General features: G+C 48.3%; 1 protein-coding gene across 1 annotated transcript in view; it reads left to right on the top strand.

Annotated features, from left to right (window-relative positions):
- The first annotated feature begins 2,278 nt into the window (after positions 1–2,278).
- Positions 2,279–24,278, top strand: part of LOC135821755 (carboxypeptidase N subunit 2-like) — a 178,932-nt gene continuing 156,932 nt past the window's right edge. The window contains exons 1-2 of the mRNA XM_065334753.1: positions 2,279–2,373; positions 2,842–2,913. Coding sequence (XP_065190825.1) covers positions 2,279–2,373; positions 2,842–2,913 — 167 coding nt within the window. The remainder of the gene's footprint in view (positions 2,374–2,841; positions 2,914–24,278) is intronic.

Below are 24,278 nucleotides of genomic sequence, written 5' to 3' on the forward strand. Positions count from 1 at the left end.
TTAAGTGTTTCTAAAGGGTGTACAAGTTAGTATGACTGCATAGAAGAATGGTGGGGTAATTCTATCCAACGAAAATATGCTTTCCTACCCTCTTGGATATGTGCGAACCTGAGCCTTTCAAGTTGGAAGTGTGTTGGCTTGTGCCTTGGAGAAGTGTTCGAGCTAGGTTTAGGTTGCTGAATGTCTCCGTACTTCTTGTGAGTTTTGTGCCATTGTGTCGCTCTCGCTGCCTGCATATGATCTGGTCACATTGGTGGACTGTTTATCATAACTCGTAACATGTTGTCCTCTCCTCTTTTACCATAAATATTAAATTGACTCACTATCCGAGTACTCGAAGTAAACATATTTAAAATCATAACTTATTGTTTTAAAATTATTGTTTTAAAACAGAGAGGTTCCAGGCTGGACGTGACATTGGACCTGACCACCGGAAAGTACTGCCCTTACCGGAAACCGAACGACAAGCCGATGTACATCAACTGCCAGTCAAACCATCCACCTACAATCATACAGAACCTACCTGCATCGATCAGCAGAAGACTAACAGATATTTCCAATGATGAAGACGTCTTCATAGATGCGACTCCGATCTACAGTGACGCGCTGAGGAAGAGTGGATACCGGGAGAACGTACAGTATTTTGACGAGCGTAAAACGTACGAGACAAAGAAGAAGAAGAAAAGGAATTGCCCTCGGAACATCATATGGTTCAACCCACCATTTAGCAAGAACGTCGCCACCAACGTTGGACATCGCTTCCTCCAGCTAGTGGCCAAACACTTCCCCAAAGGCTCAAGCCTCAACAAAATCTTCAACCGGAACTCTGTAAAGGTTAGCTACAGTTGCATGCAGAATATGGCCACTATCATCAAGCAGCACAATAACACGGTTCTACGACCCAAGAAACAAGCTAACGGAGGTGACAACGATACCAGGACTTGTAACTGTCGGGCGAAAGACTCGTGTCCACTGAACGGAGCGTGTCTAACGGAGAGTATCGTATATAAGGCAAGAGTCACCGCAGGTATGGAGAAGAAGGAATATACTGGATTAACAGCAACAACATTCAAACAACGCAACTATAACCACCAATCCGCATTCCGCCACAGACAACACGAGAAGGACACCCGCCTATCGCAGTACGTCTGGACCAAGAAGGATGAAGGGAAGGCTTGCAGCATTCAATGGGCGGTACACCGCAGAGCAGCGGCCTACAGCAACAAAAGCAAAAGGTGCAACCTGTGCCTGGCAGAGAAATTGACAATCGCGCAAGCACCCAAGCACCTCTCTCTCAACAAAAGGTGTGAGCTTGTGTCGAAGTGTCGCCATGAGAATAGGTACTACCTTCCGAACTTTAAACCAGCTACAGCCATCACCTAATTAAGTAAGAGACAACCAGCTCCAGTGGTTGTCACCTTTGCACTGCAGCTATTTACACTTTGCTTTGTGGGGATATAAACCAATACTGATCCAGATTTCCAATTACTGTTTTCTGATGATCGCTTAGTGCGTGAAACTCTGAGTAAAAACACTTCCTCTGTCCTCCTATTGTTTTAACTTATTGTTTTATACTCGGATACTGAGCCAGTAATAAATGTAAAAAAGAGAAGAAACACATGAGAACGAGTTATGCAGCAACTTTCCACGACTGTAACAAAATTATAAACGGTCAGAAAATGCTATAATAGGGCACAAAATTAACAGGCTACTGAGACATTCAGCGACCCGAGACCTAGCTGTAACACATCTCCAGTGCGCAAACTAACAGCCTTCAAACTTGGAAAGCTCATGGTTACATAGGACCGTAAGAAATGGTTTGCTCTCCACACCGGAGCTCGCGCTATTCCGCCGACTTTACTTAACACTTGACTGACTCACGACTGCCATCCAGAGCACACGAGAAGTCCATCGAACCTTCGACTCGGCAAACCTGCAAGAAAGCACCACTCCCTGCTCAATACACAGTGTTTCAGGGAATTCACCCCTCATCAGTTGAGCTTGAGTAGGCTGAGGAAGATTGTGCCTGAAGAGCACCACTTATATAGTGCTCTCCAGGCACAAACATCACCAGGGATTCAAACTTACAAAGACGCTCCGTTTCCAGCGGGACAAACACCTCGTGAACACCAGATAGCAGCGTGAGTCAGTGTCGCTCCTGGACGGTGAGACAGACGTCGAGGGCCCGCGGTCATTCGCAACGCTGTCACCTCCAAACCAACTAGACGCAAGCCCACGCTGGGCACAACAGTACGAAGTAGTGGTTGCGACTTCGGCGATGATTTGTAAGAAATGGTTTGCTCCCCACACCGGAGCTCACGCTATCACCGAAGTCAGAACCACTAATTCTTACATAGGACCGAAGAGAAGAAGGTGAGCACAGCGAAAATGTGCAGAAGCCAAGTCCCGCGGCAAGAAAGAATGCCGAATGTTACAGGACGATGACGAGACCAGTTATTTTGTCATGACAATGCGGTCTGACTACAATTCGAAGCAGCAAAGCAACACACCACCCAACTTGGGTGTATCAGCAATATCAGAGATAAAGCTATGGTGTAGTCATCATCCCGGCAGAGACCGTTCAATATTTTCTTTAGACTTCGCACCTTACACTTTGTGTGAATCTACACCGGTGGTTGGGACGCAGACCTCACTGTAACACACACACTTCGCGTACAATGTAAATAATTATTATCCAAGTCATGGTTTGCATGTATCGGAAAAGAGATTTTTGCGTAGTTCTGTTATTTTGAGATGTGGCCAATGTATATAGCACAGTATAAAGAGTATTTTTCCAGGAAGTGATATACATCCTATCAAAAATTTACTTTGTTCTCCCAGGTATTTCTGGGATAACAAACTTGATCACCTACATGCCGGGCTGTTCAACGCGACAACCGAATTAGAATCCCTGTAAGTCATGTTGTGCATGTATCGTAAAAAGGCGTTATTTTGGGCGTAACGTTAGTTCTGTTCTTTTAGGATGTGGCGAATGGGATTTCGTTATGTGGCATCTAGGCATATGCGGATAATGCCGGCAGAAAAATAGGCAGAAATCGGTACCATTTCTGGTAAGTTTCATTTGTGTTTGGTATGTGGATAAAGAAATGGAGCAGAATTCGAGGAATTGCCCGCCATAAGGTTCGTATGGGTCTGCCAATTTCACTGCCTTTCGAGCAGAATCTGTCACCTTTTCCAGCATTATCCACCAATGCCTGGTGGCATCTTGTTGGTTGATCTGAGGTACCCTTCCCAACCCTTTATGACCCGTATCTGATGCCGCTCACGGGGTGGTCGCAACGAACGTAAGCGCAAAAGTGGTTCTTCATCCACCCTGTACCGAAACCCGTGCAGAACCAAGAGCAGCCTTGTATCAGATACAGTTGTATGTAGGCAGCAACGAATGACCATCCGTCTGCTAAGGAAGAACATGGCCACTCGACGTAGCCACGAGCGGCTTCTTTGCAAAAGGCATGTTGTGGGTGGCCAAAGTTGTTGCTTGCCACAAATCTGGTTTCTCAGCTAATAAGCCGGTTGTGATTACCAACACCATGGCAGATCTTTGAACATATAACCCTTTGCTGTACCGACCATCGGCGATGCGACTGTCATGGGGTTTCTTTCACTTTCATTCTGGTAAACGTCACTCAGGCTGAGAAACTGAGATACAGTCAACTTCGCTTATAACGACACTCGGCTCGGCTCGCGAAGTGTCATTATACCTGAAGTCTCATTATGTGTCACAGTTGGATAGGACTTTGCTCTGGGCATGAACAATATGTCGTTTTTCGAGAATTGTCGTTATATCCGCAGTGGTTATTAGTGAAGTTGACTGTACGTAGGTTTTGAATTTGAGGCATTTCTCAAGGGTGTACAAGTTAGTATGACTGTATAGAATAAATGAGTGTGGAGTCATTCTATCCTACAAAAATATATTTACCTTCCCTTGTGACCTTTCCGAACCTGAGCCTTCCAAGTTGGAACGTGGTTAGCTTGCGCCTTGGAGAAGTGTTCGAGCTAGGTGTCAGGTTGCTGAATGTCTCAGCACTGCTTGTCAGTTTTGTTCCATTTTGTCGCACTCGCTGACTGCATATGATCTGGTCATGTTTTTTGGACTGTTAGTCATAACTCATAACATGTTGCATTTCTCCTCTTTTACCATAAAATATGAAATGGGTTCACTATCCGAGTAAAACTATAATATAACTTATTGTTTTACTGCTATGAAGAGTTCACTTAATTAGAGTGTAAGACACAAATGGGAACAGTCTGAAGAAAAAATTGACTTTCACCACCAAGACTCGAACCAAGGACCCTCACTTGTAGCCAGCGATGCTGTATACACTGAGGTATGGTGTAGACAGCATCTCAGCAGAGACCTTTCAACATTTTCTTTTTGTGAATCTACACCGGTTGGTATGACGCAGACCTCACTGTAACCCGCACACTTCACGTACAAAGCGTGAAAATGACAACGTATATGAGAAAAGCATACACATACAGCATACAACTACAGCGCACACAGCAAACCGCACATAGCGCATGTAGCGTATACTTGGTCTGGCTCATCGCTATTGTCGCTTATCTTTGACAGTCCAAAACTTGAAGTTTGCTTCGCTTTATGACAAACCCAGCCGTTACGGTACCGAAAAACAACTCATAAAGACATTCAAATGAGATACAACAGGTTCAGCAATTGTACAGAGCGTAGCGAGTCTGCTGAAGGCGGCAAGGTAGCGAAAAATAGCAAGTTTTTTTCAAACCACCCGAGATACATACACGTCAAGACAAGAGTTACTCATCCGATTAAGCATCGCTGGAGCTGCTGTCGCTTGAGTTGACAGTTGCTGGCATGTCCAACTGCTGGGCCATTGTTTCTTTCGCCTTCTCAGCCTGGCGGATAGCAGAGATTGGAAAGAAGCGGTTGTGGCTGTCACCTCTGCGCTTTGAAGAACTGTGGGCAGCGTGGCTCCCTGTGTGGTGACTGTCGCTATTGTCACCGGGCGTTTCCACGATGCCTTTGAACGAGGCATAAAGAGCTCTCCATACAGCTGCCATACGGTCCACTGGATATTCTGACCACGACTGTTCAACTGCCGCCACCAGGTCCGTCACAGTTCTCTTCGCCACCATCTTGACATCAGTCTGAAGACTTGCGAAGAATGCAAGGTCATTGCAGTTCAAGTCGGGTGACTGCGCAGGCTGCGTAACAACACGAATGTTGAAACCTTTCTTCGCACCATGTCGAATTCAGTGCTGTTGATTTGCCTTCGCGGCGTGGGGCCTGGCTCCGTCGTGCTGGTAAAACAATGGCTTGCCAGCTTCAGGAGTCACTGCATCGCGATGGAACCACCATAGCTTCTCTCTCATGACATCAAACACACCGTTCTTCTTTAGCATGACACTCCTGTACTCTTCGGCAGTCACGGGGACACTCTTGAGGATGTCAGTTTTGCCAGCGACAGTTCCTGTTTTCGGGTTGCTGCGCTTGGCTTTTCGCTGTAGTGTGAACGGCCAGATACCGACTTTGCCATCGAACTCGTACGCATCACGCGGCTTAGCTGTGACTGCCAAAAACATCACTTTTGGCATCCGCGATTTGTGATACACACGCGGATCAGCTGGCATGTTCACGACTTGCTCCACAACTCCATCTTCGTTTGCAACATTTTGGGGGAACACACGGCAAACAGTACCATCTCTCATGAGGTAAAACCACTTCTCATCCCCGTGGCAAATGTTGCTGTTGTCGACAAACTTCCTCCTGCTCTTTTCGTAGTGCTCGATCGCCCAAGAAAGACGATCGTGCCGATGTTTGGGGCTGAGAAGTGGTGTTATGTAGCGACGACGGTGTGTCGCACCCTGAGTTTTGCACCAGCGCTTCACGGAGGATGTGCTGCTGGGGAAGCCAGCGCAAGTGAGCTTGCCTGCAAGTTTCTTACAAGACAGCTTACCCCAATGCTTGTCGTTGATTTCAATCAACTTCTTCGCAAGCTCCTCGGTGAGTACAATGTTTTGGCCTCCACAGAAGCTGGCACGTAGACGTGTGAGGCGGACTTTCCCCGCAGCCTCCGCGTCCATAGTTTGCGTCTTGTACAGGTCGACTATTCTTTGTACCGTCCTTTCCGTGACATTGAGGTGAGGAAAACGAGCTTTCAGACTGGCCATAGAACCTCGTGGCAGGCGATCACGGCCCTTGCAGAGCTCAAGGTACGCGGTGACAATCCTCCAGCGATCTGGCGTTTTCACATCTGCACACTTCTTTCGCGGTGTAGGTGCGCACGTCAGCTTGCTACTTGGTGTAGCTAAACCCGCCATGCGCGATGCCACTCGCGACAATCGTGGTGGTGTTTTCTTAGAAGACTTCTCTCATCTTGCCATCACAGTTTCCAACACAAAAGTGAGTCAGAAAAAGCGATCTGACTGGCTTTTGCCCGTCAAAAAGTGCGTGGGAGATAAGCGACAATTGCGATGAGCCGGACCAAGTACTACGTCCTAATCATCAATGGTACGGCTGAGTCGGGATACAACTGCATTGGAATGAACACAATGTCACAAGCATTTCCAACAAGTGGATGGCTTTCGCAGTAAAGAATACAGCACTTGTTGTAAACCACCAGTTCTCAATTGGGAAAGGCCTTCGCGCTTATGGCATTGTATTCGTTGAAATGTTGTATTTCGACTCCGCCGTACCGCTGATGTTGCTGCATGGCATACGCTATATGCGTTGTGTGCGTTTTGCTGTATACGCTGTTATGTCCAGTTTTATCTGCTTATGTTTTGCATGTACGCTGTTTTTGCATGCTATAAATAGCTGGTGTTATTAGTGTTCATTGTTAATTATCAGATGAAGTAAAATATACTGTGTAAAGGAAAAGAGTTGTCCTCGTGCCGTGTGGTCGTACGATCCTGACAATTTAGAGAATCTTGCAGGGTTCACAACATTTGGCGACCACGCCAGGATAGGAGCGAGCATGGCAGAGGAACTATGGAACAATTTGGAAGCTAGCTTTATCGACAATGGAGAGCGGTTAGGATTAGAAGGCGAGTTGTTGAAGGTACATGTGGAGCAGAGGCTCCAACAGTACGCGGAGCGTGAGGAGCGCAGTGCCAGACGGCGAGAGGAGGCGCTCCGCACCGAGTTTGCCAAAACACTAAAGGAGATTAACGAGCGCATCGCCAATGCGCAGGAGGGTGAGGGTAAAGCCACGATGGGAGGTACAGAGGAATCTCCCAGTCACAGCGGTGGGCGTCAACCGGTGATGAAAATCCCCTCATATGATGGAACGCAGCCATTGGAGCGTTATCTTGACCTGTTCGAGGACATCTGTTCCAAGAACGAGTTCGAAGAAAGCGAATGGCTGCTGCGACTGCGCATTGCGCTAGCGGGTAGCAAAGCGGAGAGGATATGTATTGGATGCAATAATTACGAGGAAGCAAAACGAGAGTTGCTTGCCTCGCTCGGAAAGACTCCGGATAAAGCGTGGAAGACATTGCTGACAGGCAAGCAGCGGTCAGATGAGTCGTTTCATCAATACGTTGTCCGTGTTTGCAGAGAGGTAGAGGTGTGGGCCACACTCGCTATGACAGAAGATGGCGAGGTGGACACCAAGTATAGCTCCGATATAGGAAAAATGTCCCCGGTGCTGCAAGCAATGGCAAAGCAGGTAATCTTGGAGCAATGCGGACCTGAGATGAAGACGTACCTGGTCGAACGGCAGTGCTACGGGATGTCACTGCGCCAGGTACAGGAGCACGGCGCGTCTTACCAGGTCGCGCACGGACGACAGGGTGATACTGCCAGGAAGCCAGTAGAACGATCCGTGCCAAGGCCCACGGCGTCGGCACAGTGCATGGCGATATCGGTCGCAGATGCAGAGAAGCAGCTAAAGTCGCTGCCACAGGAAGAGAGAAAGGGTTTTCTGCAGCGAGAGAGACTCTGCTGGAACTGCCTTAAGTATGGCCATATGGCCAGAGAATGTCGGTCAGGCTCGAGATGCACGAAATGCCAGAGGAAACACCACCTGCTAATACATGATGTGTTGGATAGAGCAGGTTACAGCCGGGAGAAACCGACTGAGATAGTTACGGAGAAGAATGTTGGGTCGTGCTGTCTACACTCGCCAAGTGTGCGGCTGATGACCGGAGTGGCACGAGTTGAGGGAAGAACTCGAAACGCGAAGGTTCGAGTGTTCCTGGACTCGGGTGCTGAGGCGTCATTCGTGACTGCAGCGTTGGTGTCAGCAATCGATGCAGAACACGTTGGGGTTGAAAATGTAGAGGTGAAGCCGTTCGGCGCGGAACCAACCCAACAGCGCATGGATAAGTACGCCATCACGATCCAGGGTAGCTCCGCTAGCATTCGGGTACGCGCGTTCGTGAAACCAACGCTTGAGCTGGACCTAAAGTGCGCAAGTCCGCAGACCATTGCGCAGTGGCACAGTTGGGGAGTAGAGCTGAGTGACAAGCCTCAACAAGGGACATCAGACGAAATACATATGCTGATTGGTGCAGACTATATCAACGCGGTACTGCACAGCAAGAAGGAAGTTAATGGTGAGACGGTGTGGAACACAGAGATAGGTAATGTATTATCTGGTCCAGCGTCTGCACCAAGTCGAAACAGTCAGCCGGTGACCGTGTCATGTGTCACAGCCCACATTGAACAACTATGGCAGTTGGATGAACCTCCAGAACAACATCAGCACCTGCCATCGTTCCCGCTATGTCGCCAGGGCAGCGGGTACCAAGTGGGTCTCTTGTGGCGAAATGAGCGTCGCCCAACGGATAACTTTACTCAAGCTAGAGTCATCGCAACGCGGCTTCTTGAAAAGCTGAAGAGGAATGGGAAGCGTGCGCTCTATGATGTGCTGATCAGGGAGTACCGTGAGCTTGGAGCAATTGAGCTGGAGCCATGTGAGAGCGATGCCGGGTACTATGTACCGCATCATGGTGTATTCCGCGAGCACGCTGCAACCACGAAGTTAAGAGTGGTGTTCAATGCCTCGGCGACGGCTCCAGATGGCAAGTCGTTGAACGACATGGTTGACCCTGGACCGTCGCTGTTGCCGAGTCTCGCAGGTATGCTATTACGGTTCCGTGAATATAAGAGCGCGCTGCAAGCGGACATCCGCAAGGCTTCCTTCATGGTCGCGGTTAATCCCGAAGACCGTCCGTACCTGCGTTTCTTGTGGCCCGGTCGAAGCGACAGCGATGAACTGTTAACCTGGAGGCTAACGAAACTGCCATTTGGCGTAAACTGCTCGCCGTACATGCTTACTGCGGTGATTCAGCATCACTTGAAGGAGCTACGGGCGTTGTCTGCACCCAAAGAGCGAGATCGTATTGATCTCTTGCTCACGAGTTTCTACGTTGACGATTTGGTCTCTAGTGTCTCAAATGCCTCGGAAGCCAAGGAGATGCAAGAGTTCAGCGTGCGTGTGCTTACGGATGCTGGCATGGAGTTACGTAAGTGGCGAGGCAACGAAATCCCGTGCGATCCAGAGGCCGGAGATAAAGTCCTCGGTCTGAAATGGAAAACCAGTGATGACTTGCTCAGCATAGCAGCGCTAGGCGAGTCCGATAGGCCGTCTGTTTGGACCCGGCGATCCCTCCTCAAGTGTGTTGCATCAGTGTTTGATCCGCTAGGTCTAGCAGCACCGGCAGTTGTGCCGGGAAAGATACTGCTACAGCAAGCCTGGAAAGTCGGAGGCGACTGGGATGATATGTTGCCTGATGGCATCGCAGCCGCATGTGCGCAATGGTGGGGAGAGTTGGCCGAAGTGGTGAGCATTGACATACCACGTTGGATTTGCTGCAATCTTGACACGCCGATTGCGCTTCATGCCTTCGCCGATGCCAGTGAGAAAGCGTTTGGATGTTGTTTGTATGCCGTCGTCAATGGACAGTCGCACTTGGTATTTGCCAAGGCCAAAGTGGCACCTGTGTCTCCGCCCACGTTAGCCCGCCTTGAGTTACAAGCAGTATGTCTAGCGGCTCGCTACGCTGAGTTTGTGGTGAAGGAGCTGCGTGTGACCGTCACGCAAGTCTATGGCTGGACTGACAGTCTCACTACCGTTCATTGGATCAGTAATCCATCGTACAAATGGAAAACATTTGTGGCTAACCGCGTCAGTCAAGTCCAAGAGATATCGAAAAAGGTCGGCATTGTGTGGAACCATTGCCCGGGCCTTCACAACCCAGCAGATTTACCGTCGCGTGGGAGTAGTGCACAGCAGATCCGTAGTCCGTTCTGGAGGGGCGGACCAACCTGGATCACGGAGCCCAATGACTGGCCCACCGCATCCTCAACCGCAGCTACAGATGAGTCCAGTGTAGAGGTACGAGTGTCAGCCGCCACCTGTAGTCGAGAATCTGATAAGGAATGGTGGCTCCGATTCAGTAAATGGTCGAGGGCACAGGGCATGGTGACTCGGATGTTGCAGTGGAAGCACACTGAGCCTCGTGCTGAACTCTATTTTGCAGCAGACAACGTATTGTACCGCATCGTTCAAGCCGCATGTTTCGCTGAGGATCTTGAGCTGATCAAGCAAGGTCAACCAGTGAAGCCTGGGTCGAAGGTGTATCAGCTTGCACCGTTTCTGGATGAGCATGGAGTGCTCAGAGCCGGGGGACGACTTCAGCACAGCGAGTTGGCGTATGGGGCCAAGCACCCAGTCCTGTTAGGCAAACATCATCTGACCGAGTTGCTGTTGGAGAAAATGCATGTTGAAAGGATGCACCAAGGTGTAGAAGGAGTCTTGTCGTTCATCCGTCAGAAATTTTGGATTATCGGTGGTCGACGGGCGCTACGCAACATTACTCCGCGATGTGTTACATGCCGCCGCTACAAGGCTAAGGCTGCCTCAGAAGTCTGCCCGCCGCTGCCGGAAGACCGAGTTGTTCACGAGAGGCCGTTCGCAACTACCGGCATCGACTATGCTGGTCCGTTGTACGTGCGCCGTGGTGAGTCATCTCCGAAGGTATGGATAGCATTGTTTGTGTGTGCCACCACCAGAGCAGTTCACTTGGAGGTGGTCGATAGTTTAAGTACTGAGTCATTCTTGATAGCATTTCGGAAGTTTGTCGCGAGACGTAGTTTGCCGTCTCGGATCAGGTCTGACAACGCTACAACGTTCAAGGCGGCATCTGACAAACTGAGTGTGCCATGGATGTTCAATCCTCCAGCTGCACCATGGCATGGAGGCTTCTATGAGCGAATGGTTGGTACAGTGAAGAGTGCCTTGAAAAAGGTAATGGGAACAGCGTTTCTGAAGGTCCAGGAGCTTGAGACCCTCTTGTATGAGGTTGAAGCAGTGGTGAATAGTCGTCCGCTCAATTATGTGTCTGATAGCCTGGATGAGCCACCAGTAACCCCTGCAATGATGATGGGTAACATCTGGATGTCGTCAGAGAAGCCAGCAGGTACCCTGGACGCTGCGCAGATGTCATCGAGATTGCGTTACCTCAGTCGGACACTGGAGCATGTCAAGAATCGTTGGGAGGTGGAGTACCTAAGTCAGCTGAACAAACACCAACAGACCATGTCGCGCCCTTTAGCTGTGGGTGATGTTGTCTTTGTTCTCGATGATACCAAGCGCAAACAGTTCTGGCGTTTGGGACGGATCATCGAGTTATTCCCTGGTCGAGATGGTAAGCGTCGTGTTGCCAAGGTTAAGTTGAGTACCAGTACCCTGTTGAGGCCGATCCAAAGGTTAGTGCCGTTAGAAGTATCGTCACAGGACGTGGCTCCTGGGCTTGCAGATACCGCTCAACCTGCTATCGTCCCTCAGCAGCCAGCGTATGAACCGTCAGCACCGTTACCACCACCACGGCAGCAGGAGATAACGCGTTCTGGGCGCGTAGTCAGAGCCCCGGATCGTTTTTGACTTGTGTGCATTGTTGTACGGCGGTGAGAAGCCCTTTGGTGGGGAGAATGTTGTAAACCACCAGTTCTCAATTGGGAAAGGCCTTCGCGCTTATGGCATTGTATTCGTTGAAATGTTGTATTTCGACTCCGCCGTACCGCTGATGTTGCTGCATGGCATACGCTATATGCGTTGTGTGCGTTTTGCTGTATACGCTGTTATGTCCAGTTTTATCTGCTTATGTTTTGCATGTAACTGTTTTTGCATGCTATAAATAGCTGGTGTTATTAGTGTTCATTGTTAATTATCAGATGAAGTGAAATATACTGTGTAAAGGAAAAGAGTTGTCCTCGTGCCGTGTGGTCGTACGATCCTGACAATTTAGAGAATCTTGCAGGGTTCACAACAGCACTGGCCAATGGCTAACCTTTGCGGAATCTCCCCCCCCCCCCTCCCATGAGAACAGAGGACTTCACCACCAACTGTGAACCATTGCAACGAGAGATGTGCAAAGAAGCATTTGTGGTGTAATCTGAGAAAGACGATGGCCGTTCCCAACCACCAGTATTTCCCTGGAAAAGAACTGTGCAGAAGAGAGCACATAGAGGCGCTCTACCGATCTGGGCTGGGAAGCAGGCAGCAGCAGGTTCATGACTTACTGTAATTTCACAAATTTTCGGTGTACTTTTATTTTCGGTACTTTTCAGTGCATCTGTTTCATACGTAAAATTTCAATACACCTTACAAACACTAACACCCATAACACAATAGGGAACTGCTTCTCTGCACCGAAAATATCTGTTCACCTAACCTAGCTTTTTTGCTCTCATACCAAAAATATTGAGCACCGGCAATTTCTGAGATTAGAGTTACCGGCTATAAGAAAACCCCGGTAAGCGAGGAAAACATCACAGCAATCGAGATACGAGCAGAAAGAGAACGACACTTCAATATGCACGTCTCTATGTTGCATTGTTCAGGTAAACGATATTATCGAGAAGGGCGAGGCTGGTGTTACAGTGAAGACGAAAGCAGGAAGTGGTGCTCAGCCCATACTAGGCCCTGACAGACTTCAGCACAACCAGCAGTTTGTTGAAAACAACCGCTATTCCAGCAGCGAGAAAGCAGCAGCCGACTTGGCTAATGTCGGTCCAGCAGGTGAATAAGTATGTGCTAGGTAGGTGAAACGGCGCCTATCAGAAACCTCTCGCTTTGGCCGTCTGCATAAGAAAGTCGTCCTCAGAGAGGCACAGAAGCTCCACCGTCTTGCGTGGGCAATCGTCCTCCAACACCACGTTTTCGAACGGAGGGTATCCGCTGACGAAGCTTGCTTCGCTGCCTGCCCCGACGGTCGAATCAAGTTCTGGTTTCCTCGCGATTCTGTGCCTGTTGCTCAGCAGTCACAGCATCCGGCGATGGTGCATGTCCTCGGTGCTTTGTCTCTGTCACTTAACGCGCAGCAGCACATCCTCGACAATGGCATGCCGATCGTTGCGTTTCAACCTGCTCGTTCACCAGACCTAAACCCGATCGAGAACATTTGGAGCTTGCTGAAACGATGACTGGCGGCAAGCAACTACCAAACTGTGGATGATCTGCACGAGGCCTTGGAACTGGAGTGGGGAGCGCTGCTGCCTGCACGTTCGCGATCGATGGCCGCGTGTCGTGATCCAGGAAGCGTCATCCTACGACACAGAGCACGCGATCTCACCGTGCATCTTGCAATAAAATTCAAAAACTGCGCTCATGCCTTCAGTCACTTTTGCATCAACAGTCGCACAAAAAATTATCAGTGGCGCAAGGAGAAGCTTGTCGTTTGGAGTGACAAGTGATCACCGCTGCTTTTCCTTGTCAGATCCAACAATACACTTTGTTCTGCAGCCTTGGGAGTAGTGTTGGAGTAGAAATTGCTGAGGAGACGTCGTGGAGGGGCGAGCTTTCCTTCGCATGTGTGACTTTGGCCGTATTTCAGCATGGTCGAGTGGAACAATTCAAACGGTTTATTTCAAGATAATCCCAAAAGGATGATGCGGGACATGTCCTCAGCGCTAGAAGAAGTGTTCTACTATCGGCCGGTGTATAGTTCTGGCCAATTGAGGACGTAGCTGGCTGTTTTGCCAGCGCTCGTAAATGGGCTATTTTCAAGACGATCATTTGTGGCGTCAGGGGGTGATGGACCTCGTCTTCAGGGATCCTGGCGTGGCTAAGCGGTACTGCTCCAGGAACTCTTCTAAGGTGAGGCAATGTTGGCTTCATGGAGTTTTGATCATAGCTTGTTCGTATGCGCTGTGGCGTGACTCGTTTCTAGAGCCATAACATAATGTGATATTTTCGGCCATTTTTGAGGGGTATGCAAATTTCAAGGTTCCCTTCAGAGACTTTTTAAAGGGCTTTGCACAATCGATCCACACCCCAAAGGGTACCTACCTGCACATTTTGAACGAAATCGGAGAGATCCACTTGCACACATACTTTGGTATTCTCAGACATGCTCTCTTGAATAATGATCAATTTGTTAACCTATCTGCCGGGCTGCTCGACACTACAACCAGATTAGTGTATTTGTAACTCATGGTGTGCATGTATTGGAAACAAACATTCTTTTGCGTAGTTCTGTTCTTTTGAAATGTAGCAAATAGGGTTTCGGGAAGTGCAATCTCGCTGATTGATCTGATGTACCATCCCCCTGCCTTTACCACCCGAATCTCACGCTGCTCGTGGAAGACTTTTCCAAGTGGAATTCCGTGCCTGGATTCTTTGTTGGAAGCAAAAAGCTGAGAAAGTGTCTTTACAAGTTCCCTGGCGCATTCCTTCAAGACAGTAGCGGAAGTACCCTTGAGTCCAGTCGCCTTTGAGGCATCAAGAGGACGTAGAAGACTGTGGACTGCATTGGGACAAAAGTGAAATGTCGTTAGTTCAGATGCGCAAGTGAACGCTGTGTCCAGTAAGGTCATCGTTGTAAAATCGAGGCCTTGCACACTGCATTTGTTGGAAGAGAAACGTGTGAAAGTCTACAATTTCTCATAACGTTTGGCCCTCGCGCAACCTTTAATATCTGTCAACGCGTAAATAATAAATCGCATTGAAGCCATATCAGGTGTTTGTTGGGGGGGGGGGGCAGAATAAGAACAGCAGAGACAAGGTAAAGCGATCACGCAGACCGTTAAGGCAACCAAATGTGCCTTCTCCACCGTTGCACTTGACGCCACCGGAGCCATCTCCAGTTCCGTTGGTGGCTGCGGTTGGGGTGGAGTCGGTAATACCGCCGGTCACGGAGATTGATCCCATTTCTTTGACACAGTACCCGGCTGTGCAGACACCGCAGCACCCTCCGGCACTTGATTCGTGGGTCCGGAGACCACGGAGGTCGACCGCAAATTATTCAACCGTAGTATATGGTAGGAATGGCCAAGGCCCACGCGGAGCATTGAAGGAGAACAGAAGCCAGAAGCTAAACGGAACACAATCTCGAAACAGGGATGAACTAAGGACAGTGGGACGGGATAGACGTAGGAAGGAGTACACGGATGGTACCAGACGACTGACTGGTGGTGAATATGAGTTGGGTGATGATGCGGCGGATGACGAAGATACAGATGATGACGAGGCGGATGATGACGAGTCGGCGGATGACGACGAGGCGGATGGCGATGAGACGGCTGGTGGTGATGGTGATAAAACGGACGAGGAGGAGTCAGGTGGCAGCGAAGGTGATGGAGCTGATGAGGGTGAGATTCGTAAGAAGTCAGCTGTGGACTTACATTTGTTATCTCGTCCCGATTGTTTGAGTGTGTATGATGATTCCCATTTCACTGTACTGTGTCGTGTCGGTTACCATATTATCTCCCTTATAAACACGGTACTTATAGTTTTTCAACCCACTTCGCACCCGTGCTTATAGAGGAGACCGTGATAATACTGGAGACTGTGTTTATATTTTTCAACCTTGAAAAAGTCAAGAAAGTTGCATACCGGTAAAACACTCAAATTGGAATTTAACTCAGATTTCATGATTAAAGAACAGAGAGAAGAGAAAAGAATGATGCGGAAATGGAAGTCACGCACGTAGAGCACTTTTATGTGCGCACAGCTGCATTCCAGTATTCTCACTGTGACTATGTTGGAGACTGTGCGTTTGTAATCTCAACAGCCCTCCGACCTGTGCTTATAATGGAGACTGTGCATATAATGGAGACCAGTGTTTATAAGAGAGATAATATGGTATGTCCAGCAGTTGAAGGTACTTGAAGGTACTCGTACGCATAAGCACGATTTGTGTAAGCAAAAAGAACATGTTGTAGCACTTAGGTTATTTTCGTGAGTTTGATCCCCTTGTTCATGAGTTGTTTTTGCACTGTTCATGCCCATTTGTCTCACTTACTCTTTATCTTAGCCCTCTCTTTTTGTAATACGTACGCGTCATGTGTCACACTTCTTTGGATTTTTAACCTTTGTGTTTCCCTTGATGACTTTAGTTCCGTATTTCCACTGATGATCGGAGCTTGAAAATCGATTCTGGAAACTCAATCTCAAACCTTAAACAAATTGTCATGTTGTGTGGTGATGCCAGCGGCATTCATACTTTTCATAGCTATTATTTGGATGTTTGATGATATTACATTTCCAGTCGATATTGAGAGGGTCAACTGGTCACTGAGTGTCAACCCAAGTAAAATGGAACGCACTCAGGTGCTCAGAAGCATCGAAAGGATTGGTGAGAAGTGGAGAATGGTCCGAAAACTAGGATCTCTTCTTGGCGAAGAGGCTGACGTAGCACGGAGGAAGCAACTTGCTTCAGTGGCCTCCACTTCAATGTTTAACCTCTGGAAACGGAGATCTGCTGTGAGTGAGGGTCTTCGCCTGTGACTATAGTTGGCGTTCGTCCTACCCGTCCTCGCGTACAACTGTGGCACTTGGGGCCTCACGCAATCTGCTTTCCAGCAGTTGGATGCCTTCCACCGATGTCAGTTGCGGTCTCTACTTGGAATCAAATGGCCACAGCGCATCTCCAATGAAGCACTGTACCAGAGGTGCCAAATAGAGGAGATCAGCATCTTCATCCGCCGTGCCAGGTGGCGTCTATTTGGTCACATCTTGCGGCGGCCACCATCAACCCCCGCAGTAATGGCAATGTAATTTTTTTTCGCAAACAACACCACCAGATGGCTTGGCCGGCCACGCGTCACTCTTCCCAACGTGCTGCATCAAGATCTGCAGAAAGCCGGGCAGGGTAGACTCCTGACTCTGGGAGATCTCCACTCGCTCCGGGCAACAGTTGCCTGTCGTAAGAGCTGGAAGGCTCTGCGTAAGGCAATATGTTCATCCAACTAGTTACAAATGAATGTACTTGTAATCCCATATTAGCCCGATAGTGCAACATCAAATCAACCGGATATATCTCTTTAATTTGTTCATCTCCCTATGTTTCTCTCTCTCTCTCCCTCTCATTCTCTCTCTCTCTCTATCATTTTCTCCCTCTCTCTCTCTCTCTCTCTCTCTCTCTCTCTCTCTCTCTCATCTACACCGGTGGGTGAGACGCAGATCTCACTGTAACCCGCACACTTGACGTACAATGTACATATTATCCAAATTCTACTTTGTTCTCCCAGATATCTCAAGAATAATCAACTTGGTGACCTACCTGACGGGCTGTTCAAAGCAACAACCGACTTACAAACCCTGTAAGTCATGGTGGGCATGTATCGGAAAAGAGGTTTTTGCGTAATTCTGTCCAGTTGCCTTTGAGGCATCAAGACGAGGTAGAAGCGGGTGGTCTGCATTGGGACAAAAGTGAACTGTCATCAGTGCAGGTGCGCAAGTGAACGCTGTGTCCAGTAGGTCCATCATACACTGCATTTCTTGGAAGAGAGACATGCTCTCTTAATGATTATGAACATGGTAGTAGATGAGTGGGGAAGAAGTGAAAAATCAAGCTTAGGTCGTAGATACAGTATGACAGAGAGAACAAAAGAGGAAAGGGAGAAAACGAGAGAGAGAGAGAGAGAGAGAGAGAGAGAGAGAGAGAGAGAGAGAGAGAGAGAGAGAGAGAGAGAGAGAGAGAGAGAGAGAGAGAGAGAGAGAGAGAGAGAGAGAGAGACAGAATGAGAGAGAGAGAGAGAGAGAGAGATTGAGAGAGAGAGAGAGAGAGTGAGAGAGTGAGAGAGTGAGAGGGAGGGGGGAGAGGGAGAGAGAGAGAGAGAGAGAGAGAGAGAGAGAGAGAGAGAGAGAGGGAGGGTGGAGAGAGGAGGGAGAGTGAGAGGGGGGAGGGGAGGGAGAGAGAGATATCGAGACAGAGATCGATCAGTATGTGAGAGTAGCTGACTGAGTTACTGCTCCGCTGCAATCACCTCTAGATGTAGTGCACGTGTGAAAGCCTGGAAGGTCCACTTTCCATCCTCAGTTATGAAGCTGACGGGAAGAGCATTCCACTGGACAATTGCCACAAACCAGATGGAACGTCGCCCGAAGGGACTGCGGAGAAAACGCACACATAGCAGATTGGACTGCTGCCCTCAAGTTGCCCGGATGTTGCTGGGGACGCCAACTGGAGCTGTGCCTGTGAACATCTCCTAAATCAGGGGGCTAGCTTTGTGGTGGAGGCACCGATGAACTAGGACCAGAAACTTTTGATTTAGCAGTTGCAGTAGGCTGCGAACATCAGCAGGGATAGAAGAGGGGCTGTGGGCACGAGATTACGCTGTTGGAGGGTTGACCGTAGACCTCTGTTGGAGAGTTTGGAGACTTTATCAAGAAGGGTTGGACTCCGCAAGAGCCGCTATCGCAAGGTGGCACCGATGCCAGCCTTGAACATCTTTTCAAACGGACCAAGCAGGTGTGTGCTAAGTCCTGGAAAGAAACTGTTTGAACCATAACAAAGCTGGGAAAGGATCATGCTCAGGAACCATGTTCGGCGGGCAAGCAAACTCAGTCCTTGTCCATGCCTCCAGAGCTGACCAATTATTCGCGCTGTCTTGCGACCGATATACTCCACATGTGGAGCCCAGGATAAATCATTATCCAGGACTAAATCAAGGTACTGGGCTGTAGGGGTCACACACACATTCATTCTCTATATCTTACACACGCGCGCGCGCACACACACACACACACACACACACACACACACACACACATTCATTCACTATACCTCACACACGCACACACACGCACACACACGCACACACACACACATTCATTCTCTATATCTCACACACACACACACGTTCATTCTCTATATCTCTCTCACACACATTCTCCAAATCTCACACAAACCTTCTCTCTCTCACACACGCACACATACACACACACACACGGCCACAATACTCATCGTTTCATTCTCACACCTACCGCACACATACGTGCACCCGCACTTATCCAATCGCCCACACGCACTCTCTTTCTCACGCATGCACACAAACACACTCACACATGCGCGCTCTCTTTCTCACGCATGCACACAAACACACACACACACACACTCACACATGCGAGCACACTCACTCTCACACACACACACACACGCACACACACACATGCACACTAGGCAGCGGGACTGCCAGCTAGATTCACTTGACCTTGCGGGCAAAGTTACATAGGAAGAACTTGTTTTCATGACGACACTTGGACACAACCTCTGACCTCTTGTTGATGGAGCTGGTCTTGTCGGCCCAGGCAATCTCTAGCTTCTCGGCCAGACACAGGTTGCAGCGCTTCGAGATGTTAGAGTATGGTGCGGCTCTGCTCACAACGGACCACCTGATACTGTAAGGTTTGTTTTCATCGTTCACTATCCAGATGTGTCTGGACAGTCTCGTTGACGTCTCGTGCTTCTTGTGGCAAATAGTATGTTGATGACCATTGAATCGTGTCTTGATTGTCCCTTCCGTTAATCCAGTGTACTCCTTCATGTCGCTGCCGGTTACATGTGCCCTGTACACAATGCTCGATGCTAGACAGTTTCCTTCCAAGGGGCAATCATTTTTGACACGGCAGTTGCAGGTTCTCACATCCTTGGTCTTATTCTGGTGGTCGCTGCGGAGGATACTATTGTTGTGTTGCTTGATGATGTTGGCGACATTTGGCATGCGGCTGTAACTGAACTTTAGCTTGTTCCGGTTAAATATCTTGTATAATTTGCATCCTTTGTGGAAGTGCTTGCTGACGAGTTGCAGGAATCGCTGACCAACGTTCGTGGACACATTCGTACTGAACGGTGGAATAAACCATCTGATATTCCGGTGTCTCTTCCTTTGTCTCTTCCTTTTCCCACTTTTCCGTTCCTCCAAGAAATGGACGGTCTCATTGTACCCGCTGTCTCTGAGCGCATTGTTGTACATTTGAGATGCGTCCTGGAATGTCTCTTGATCCGTTGATATGTCCGTTAGTCATCGGCTGATGGAAGAGGGCAAGTTCTGGATGATGATCGGTGGGTGGTTGGATTTGTGATGGACATAGAGTGGCCGGTCGTTGGGCTTCCGATATGGACGGTACTTGCCAGTGCGTAGGTCCAGCGTGATGTCTAGGAAGTCGACTGATGTTAGTTTGCCTGGATGGTAATTTTTAGTCCTAGGCTGTTGAAAACTTTGGTCATGTCCTTTCTGATCCTGTCAACTTCTGGTCCCGATACGTTCCGGAATACTGCCAGCCGATCGTTGTGGAAGAGTCCAATGTCACTGCCGTTGTACACCTCGGATAGTTTGGCAAGGGCCAGCCTACCGACCAACTTACAGACTTCAGCACCCTCATAGCATCCCATCGTCACATCGAATACTCCGCTTCCCTTCTTCATCCACTCTTTCCCGAGGCCGAATAGCAGGGATTTCCGTGCATGGAGGATTGTTTCCTGGTCCTGCGAAGACACCGACGTGAAGCCTCTGGTAAACTCCAACGACGTTAATAATAGTTCCTCCGAGATAGACGGGTAGAACTCCACGAAATACAAAAATGCAGTTTTGCTTTTCCTCAAGCCCCTCGAACCAGTCGATCGCGGCGGATGTGTTCTTCCAGGCATTTGTTGGCAGTATTCTTATTATTCAAACAGTAGTTTGGAGGCGATGGGAAAACAGTTTCGTAATAAGTATTCGCATGCAACGACGCAAATCCACACAATTCAGTAGACACTTCTTTTCCATCAAACGTTTTCTTTCCTTTCTCTTCAGGATAGTACAGGGAATGTTGTAAATTTGAAAAACACATAACTATATGGCCCAATATCTGAGAAAATCGACCTTCGGGGCTGTTTTGGTGAAATTGATTTTTTTGTTGCAAATTGATGTCTAGCCTTTGTTGAGTATTGTCACTTCGTTTCACGGCCATCAGACCAATATTGACCATGTAGAAATCCATTTTACAGTCAGGAGTCATGTTAATGAATTGTTCTTTTTTTTACAATTTTGAAAGATCAGTGTGTTTGGAGCCACCAAAAATTGTTTCCGTGTGATATCAATAGCCAACTAATATAGTAAAGTGTTTTGACTGTTCAGGTACTTCATTTCCAGCATTCCGTGACTTTATTGAGGTTGTGTAGTTTCAACAGCAGCAATAGCAGCATTAGAAGGAGAGGTGATTTATCTGTTCTCCTGGTGATGGACATGCTTGACAGGATAGTCTGCAATAGATTTTGACGGAACACCATGATACATGTAACAGCTGCATTCACATACTTATTGTGAAGGAGTCAAACAGAGCCAATGCGTCCAGATTCGCTTTGTCACACTTTGTGGAGACTGACCATTTCCAAACATCAGTAACACAGCCTGACAAGCGTTTCACATCACCAACTCAAAAGTAACAGAATGTTACTAGTACTCGAGATTGCCCAGCCTCACGTGCTCCGTGATGGTCTGATTCGCCATTATTGGCTCGAGTATCGAGCTTGCCATCCAAAACATTTTAGGATCATCGTCGCAAAGAAAACTCGCATCATTTCGTGCTGTTTTAGCAGGTCTGGCGTGAAACTCAGGAAACAGTTCTGCCACCCGAGCAAGGGCGGCCAGCGACCTTGCAAGCGGCGTACCCTCAGGAATTCACTTGGTTGTCCTTGCCTGGAGCTGTAGCAGCTATCGCTGAGGCAGACTGTGGTTGGCCTTGATCATACTCATCCAGGCCAAGTCCTCATCATCGTCGCCCCCGACAGGTAAGTACCGCGTGTCACTTGCGATCGATTCGACTTACATGCGCTCTCAGAACTAGAAGCGCTGTCGCCGCTTGACAGGATATCCACAAAGAACGATGCATCACCGTCCATGGGATCGCGGCTGCTGTGCTCCGTGAGCCCAATAACCAACTGACACAAGAATCGCCTTCCATTTCCTTCCGCCATTGTCGTCTCTGCACTTTGCTTCGACAGATTCGATTTTTTTGCGAACAAATTTGTTTTTAGTGTTTTCTCAAAAAAACCGCGTAGCCCCGAAGGTCGAAAGTCTCAGATATCGGGCCATATAGAGAATTTGACAACTCGGGTTTGAGCCAATAATAAAAGTAGAAAGGAAAAGGACATATGGAAACGAGTTAAGAGTAACTCTCCACCACTGTAACTAGATACTATATACAGTCAGAAAGTGCAACAACTAGGCACAAAACTGACAGCGTACTGAGACATTCGACGTCCTGACACCTAGCTTCAACACATCTCCGTAGCGCTAACCGACAGCCTTCCAACAGCCTTGGAACTTGGAACTTGGCTTTGTCAAATCGCCTACTGGTCTCGTCACCGTCCAGTGACAATCGACATTCTTTGTTCCGTTGGGACTGTAGCTTGTGCTCGTTTTCGTTGCGCTTGCCTTCCCCTCTTTGGTCTTTCCATAACCTTGAGATGTGTTGAAGCTAGGTGTCAGGACGTCGAATGTCTCAGTACTCTGTCAGTTTTGTGCCTAGTTGTTGCACTTTCTGACTGTATATAGTATCTAGTTACAGTGGTGGAGAGTTACTCTTAACTCGTTTCCATATGTCCTTTTCCCTTCTACTTATATAGAGAATGAAAGAAAGAAAAAGTCAACACTTCAACATAGGTGTTAAAATGATTAAAGCGTTAAAAACTCAAAAACAAACAACTGCAAGTTGTAGACAAACACGTTGAATACATCAGGGAACACTTGTCATACTTTCACGAGGTGTGACACCAAACAACTGCAACGATAACACCTTCTCCTTCTGTACACATAGTTCTGGATCTAGTTTACGAATATACAGAGCTTCTAACACAGCAAGATGTAACTTAGACTTTCCACGAGTCAAAAGATATCATCACTATACAACTTACGACAACTAGCACTTCCCGACAAATGACGCTTGATGGACGATGCCCGATCACTTAGCTCTGTCACCTTCGACGCCTGCCGTTGTTCTCTTCCGTTAGGCTTGTTTGGTTGGTTGCTCCGGTCCACACCTCCAACGTCCGTTGATTTCATGTCCGTTTTTGTTGATTTCATGGCCGTTTTCGGTTCACTTCTTGGTCTTCCTCGTTTCCTCTTGTTGATTGTTGTTTTCACTTCCATTATCGACGTATTCAAATCCCCAGTAGTAGTACTCCGTCTCTTCACCTTGCTTCTGGTAACTCTTCCGGTGTCTATGAGCTCCAGTGTCACATTGGGTGGTTTTCAAGACGGTCTCCCTCGCTTCCTCACGCTAATCTGAGATGGGCCAAGCTCCCCACCCGTTGAGGCGGAGGCACGCATGCGTACATCTACACTGGACGCAGACGCATGATTGCAGGAGTTTGTGTGCGCTTAGAAATGTCATACGAACGCAGATGCCTGTGTATGCGTGTGGACATGTGTCTATAGGTGTGTGTATATGCGTGTGTGCGTGTGTTTGTGCGTGTGCGAGTTAGGACGTTGTGGGTGGGTGGGTGTCTGTGTGTGCGTGCGCCTGTGTGCAAGTTAGGTTGTTGTGGGTGGGTGGGTGTGTGTGTGTGTGTGTGTGTGTGTGTGTGTGTGTGTGTTAGTGTGTGCGTGTATGTGTGTATGTGTGTTGGTGTTACTATGTGTGTGCGTGTTAGTATGTGTGTGTGTGTTTGGGTGTGGTGTGTGAGCGAGATTAAGCGCGTACTTGTTAGTGCTAGACCTGCGCCTACTACATCTGCCTCTGAAATAGCCTGTCCCTGAATCCATTCACGCGATTACTCCTCTTGCTATCGTATTATCACACCTCTCTCCACTTAGATATACCAGCGCTGCCTCCTATTCCATTATCGTTGCCTGATGATTGGTTCAGGCATGAAACTCTGAGTCACAACGGAATTAATTTGCCAAGGTTTTCATTGTGTGCCTTTGTGTCTTTTGTATAAATAATAAAAAACCCTAGTCATAACTCGTAACAGGTTGTCTTTCTCCTCTGAGACGCCAAACAGAGTAATACGAAATTCTTCCAGGAAGTGATATACATCCTATCAAAATTATACTTTGTTCTCCC

The sequence above is a fragment of the Sycon ciliatum genome, chromosome 7 (assembly GCF_964019385.1).
Source record: "Sycon ciliatum chromosome 7, ocSycCili1.1, whole genome shotgun sequence".
Taxonomy (NCBI): domain Eukaryota; kingdom Metazoa; phylum Porifera; class Calcarea; order Leucosolenida; family Sycettidae; genus Sycon; species Sycon ciliatum.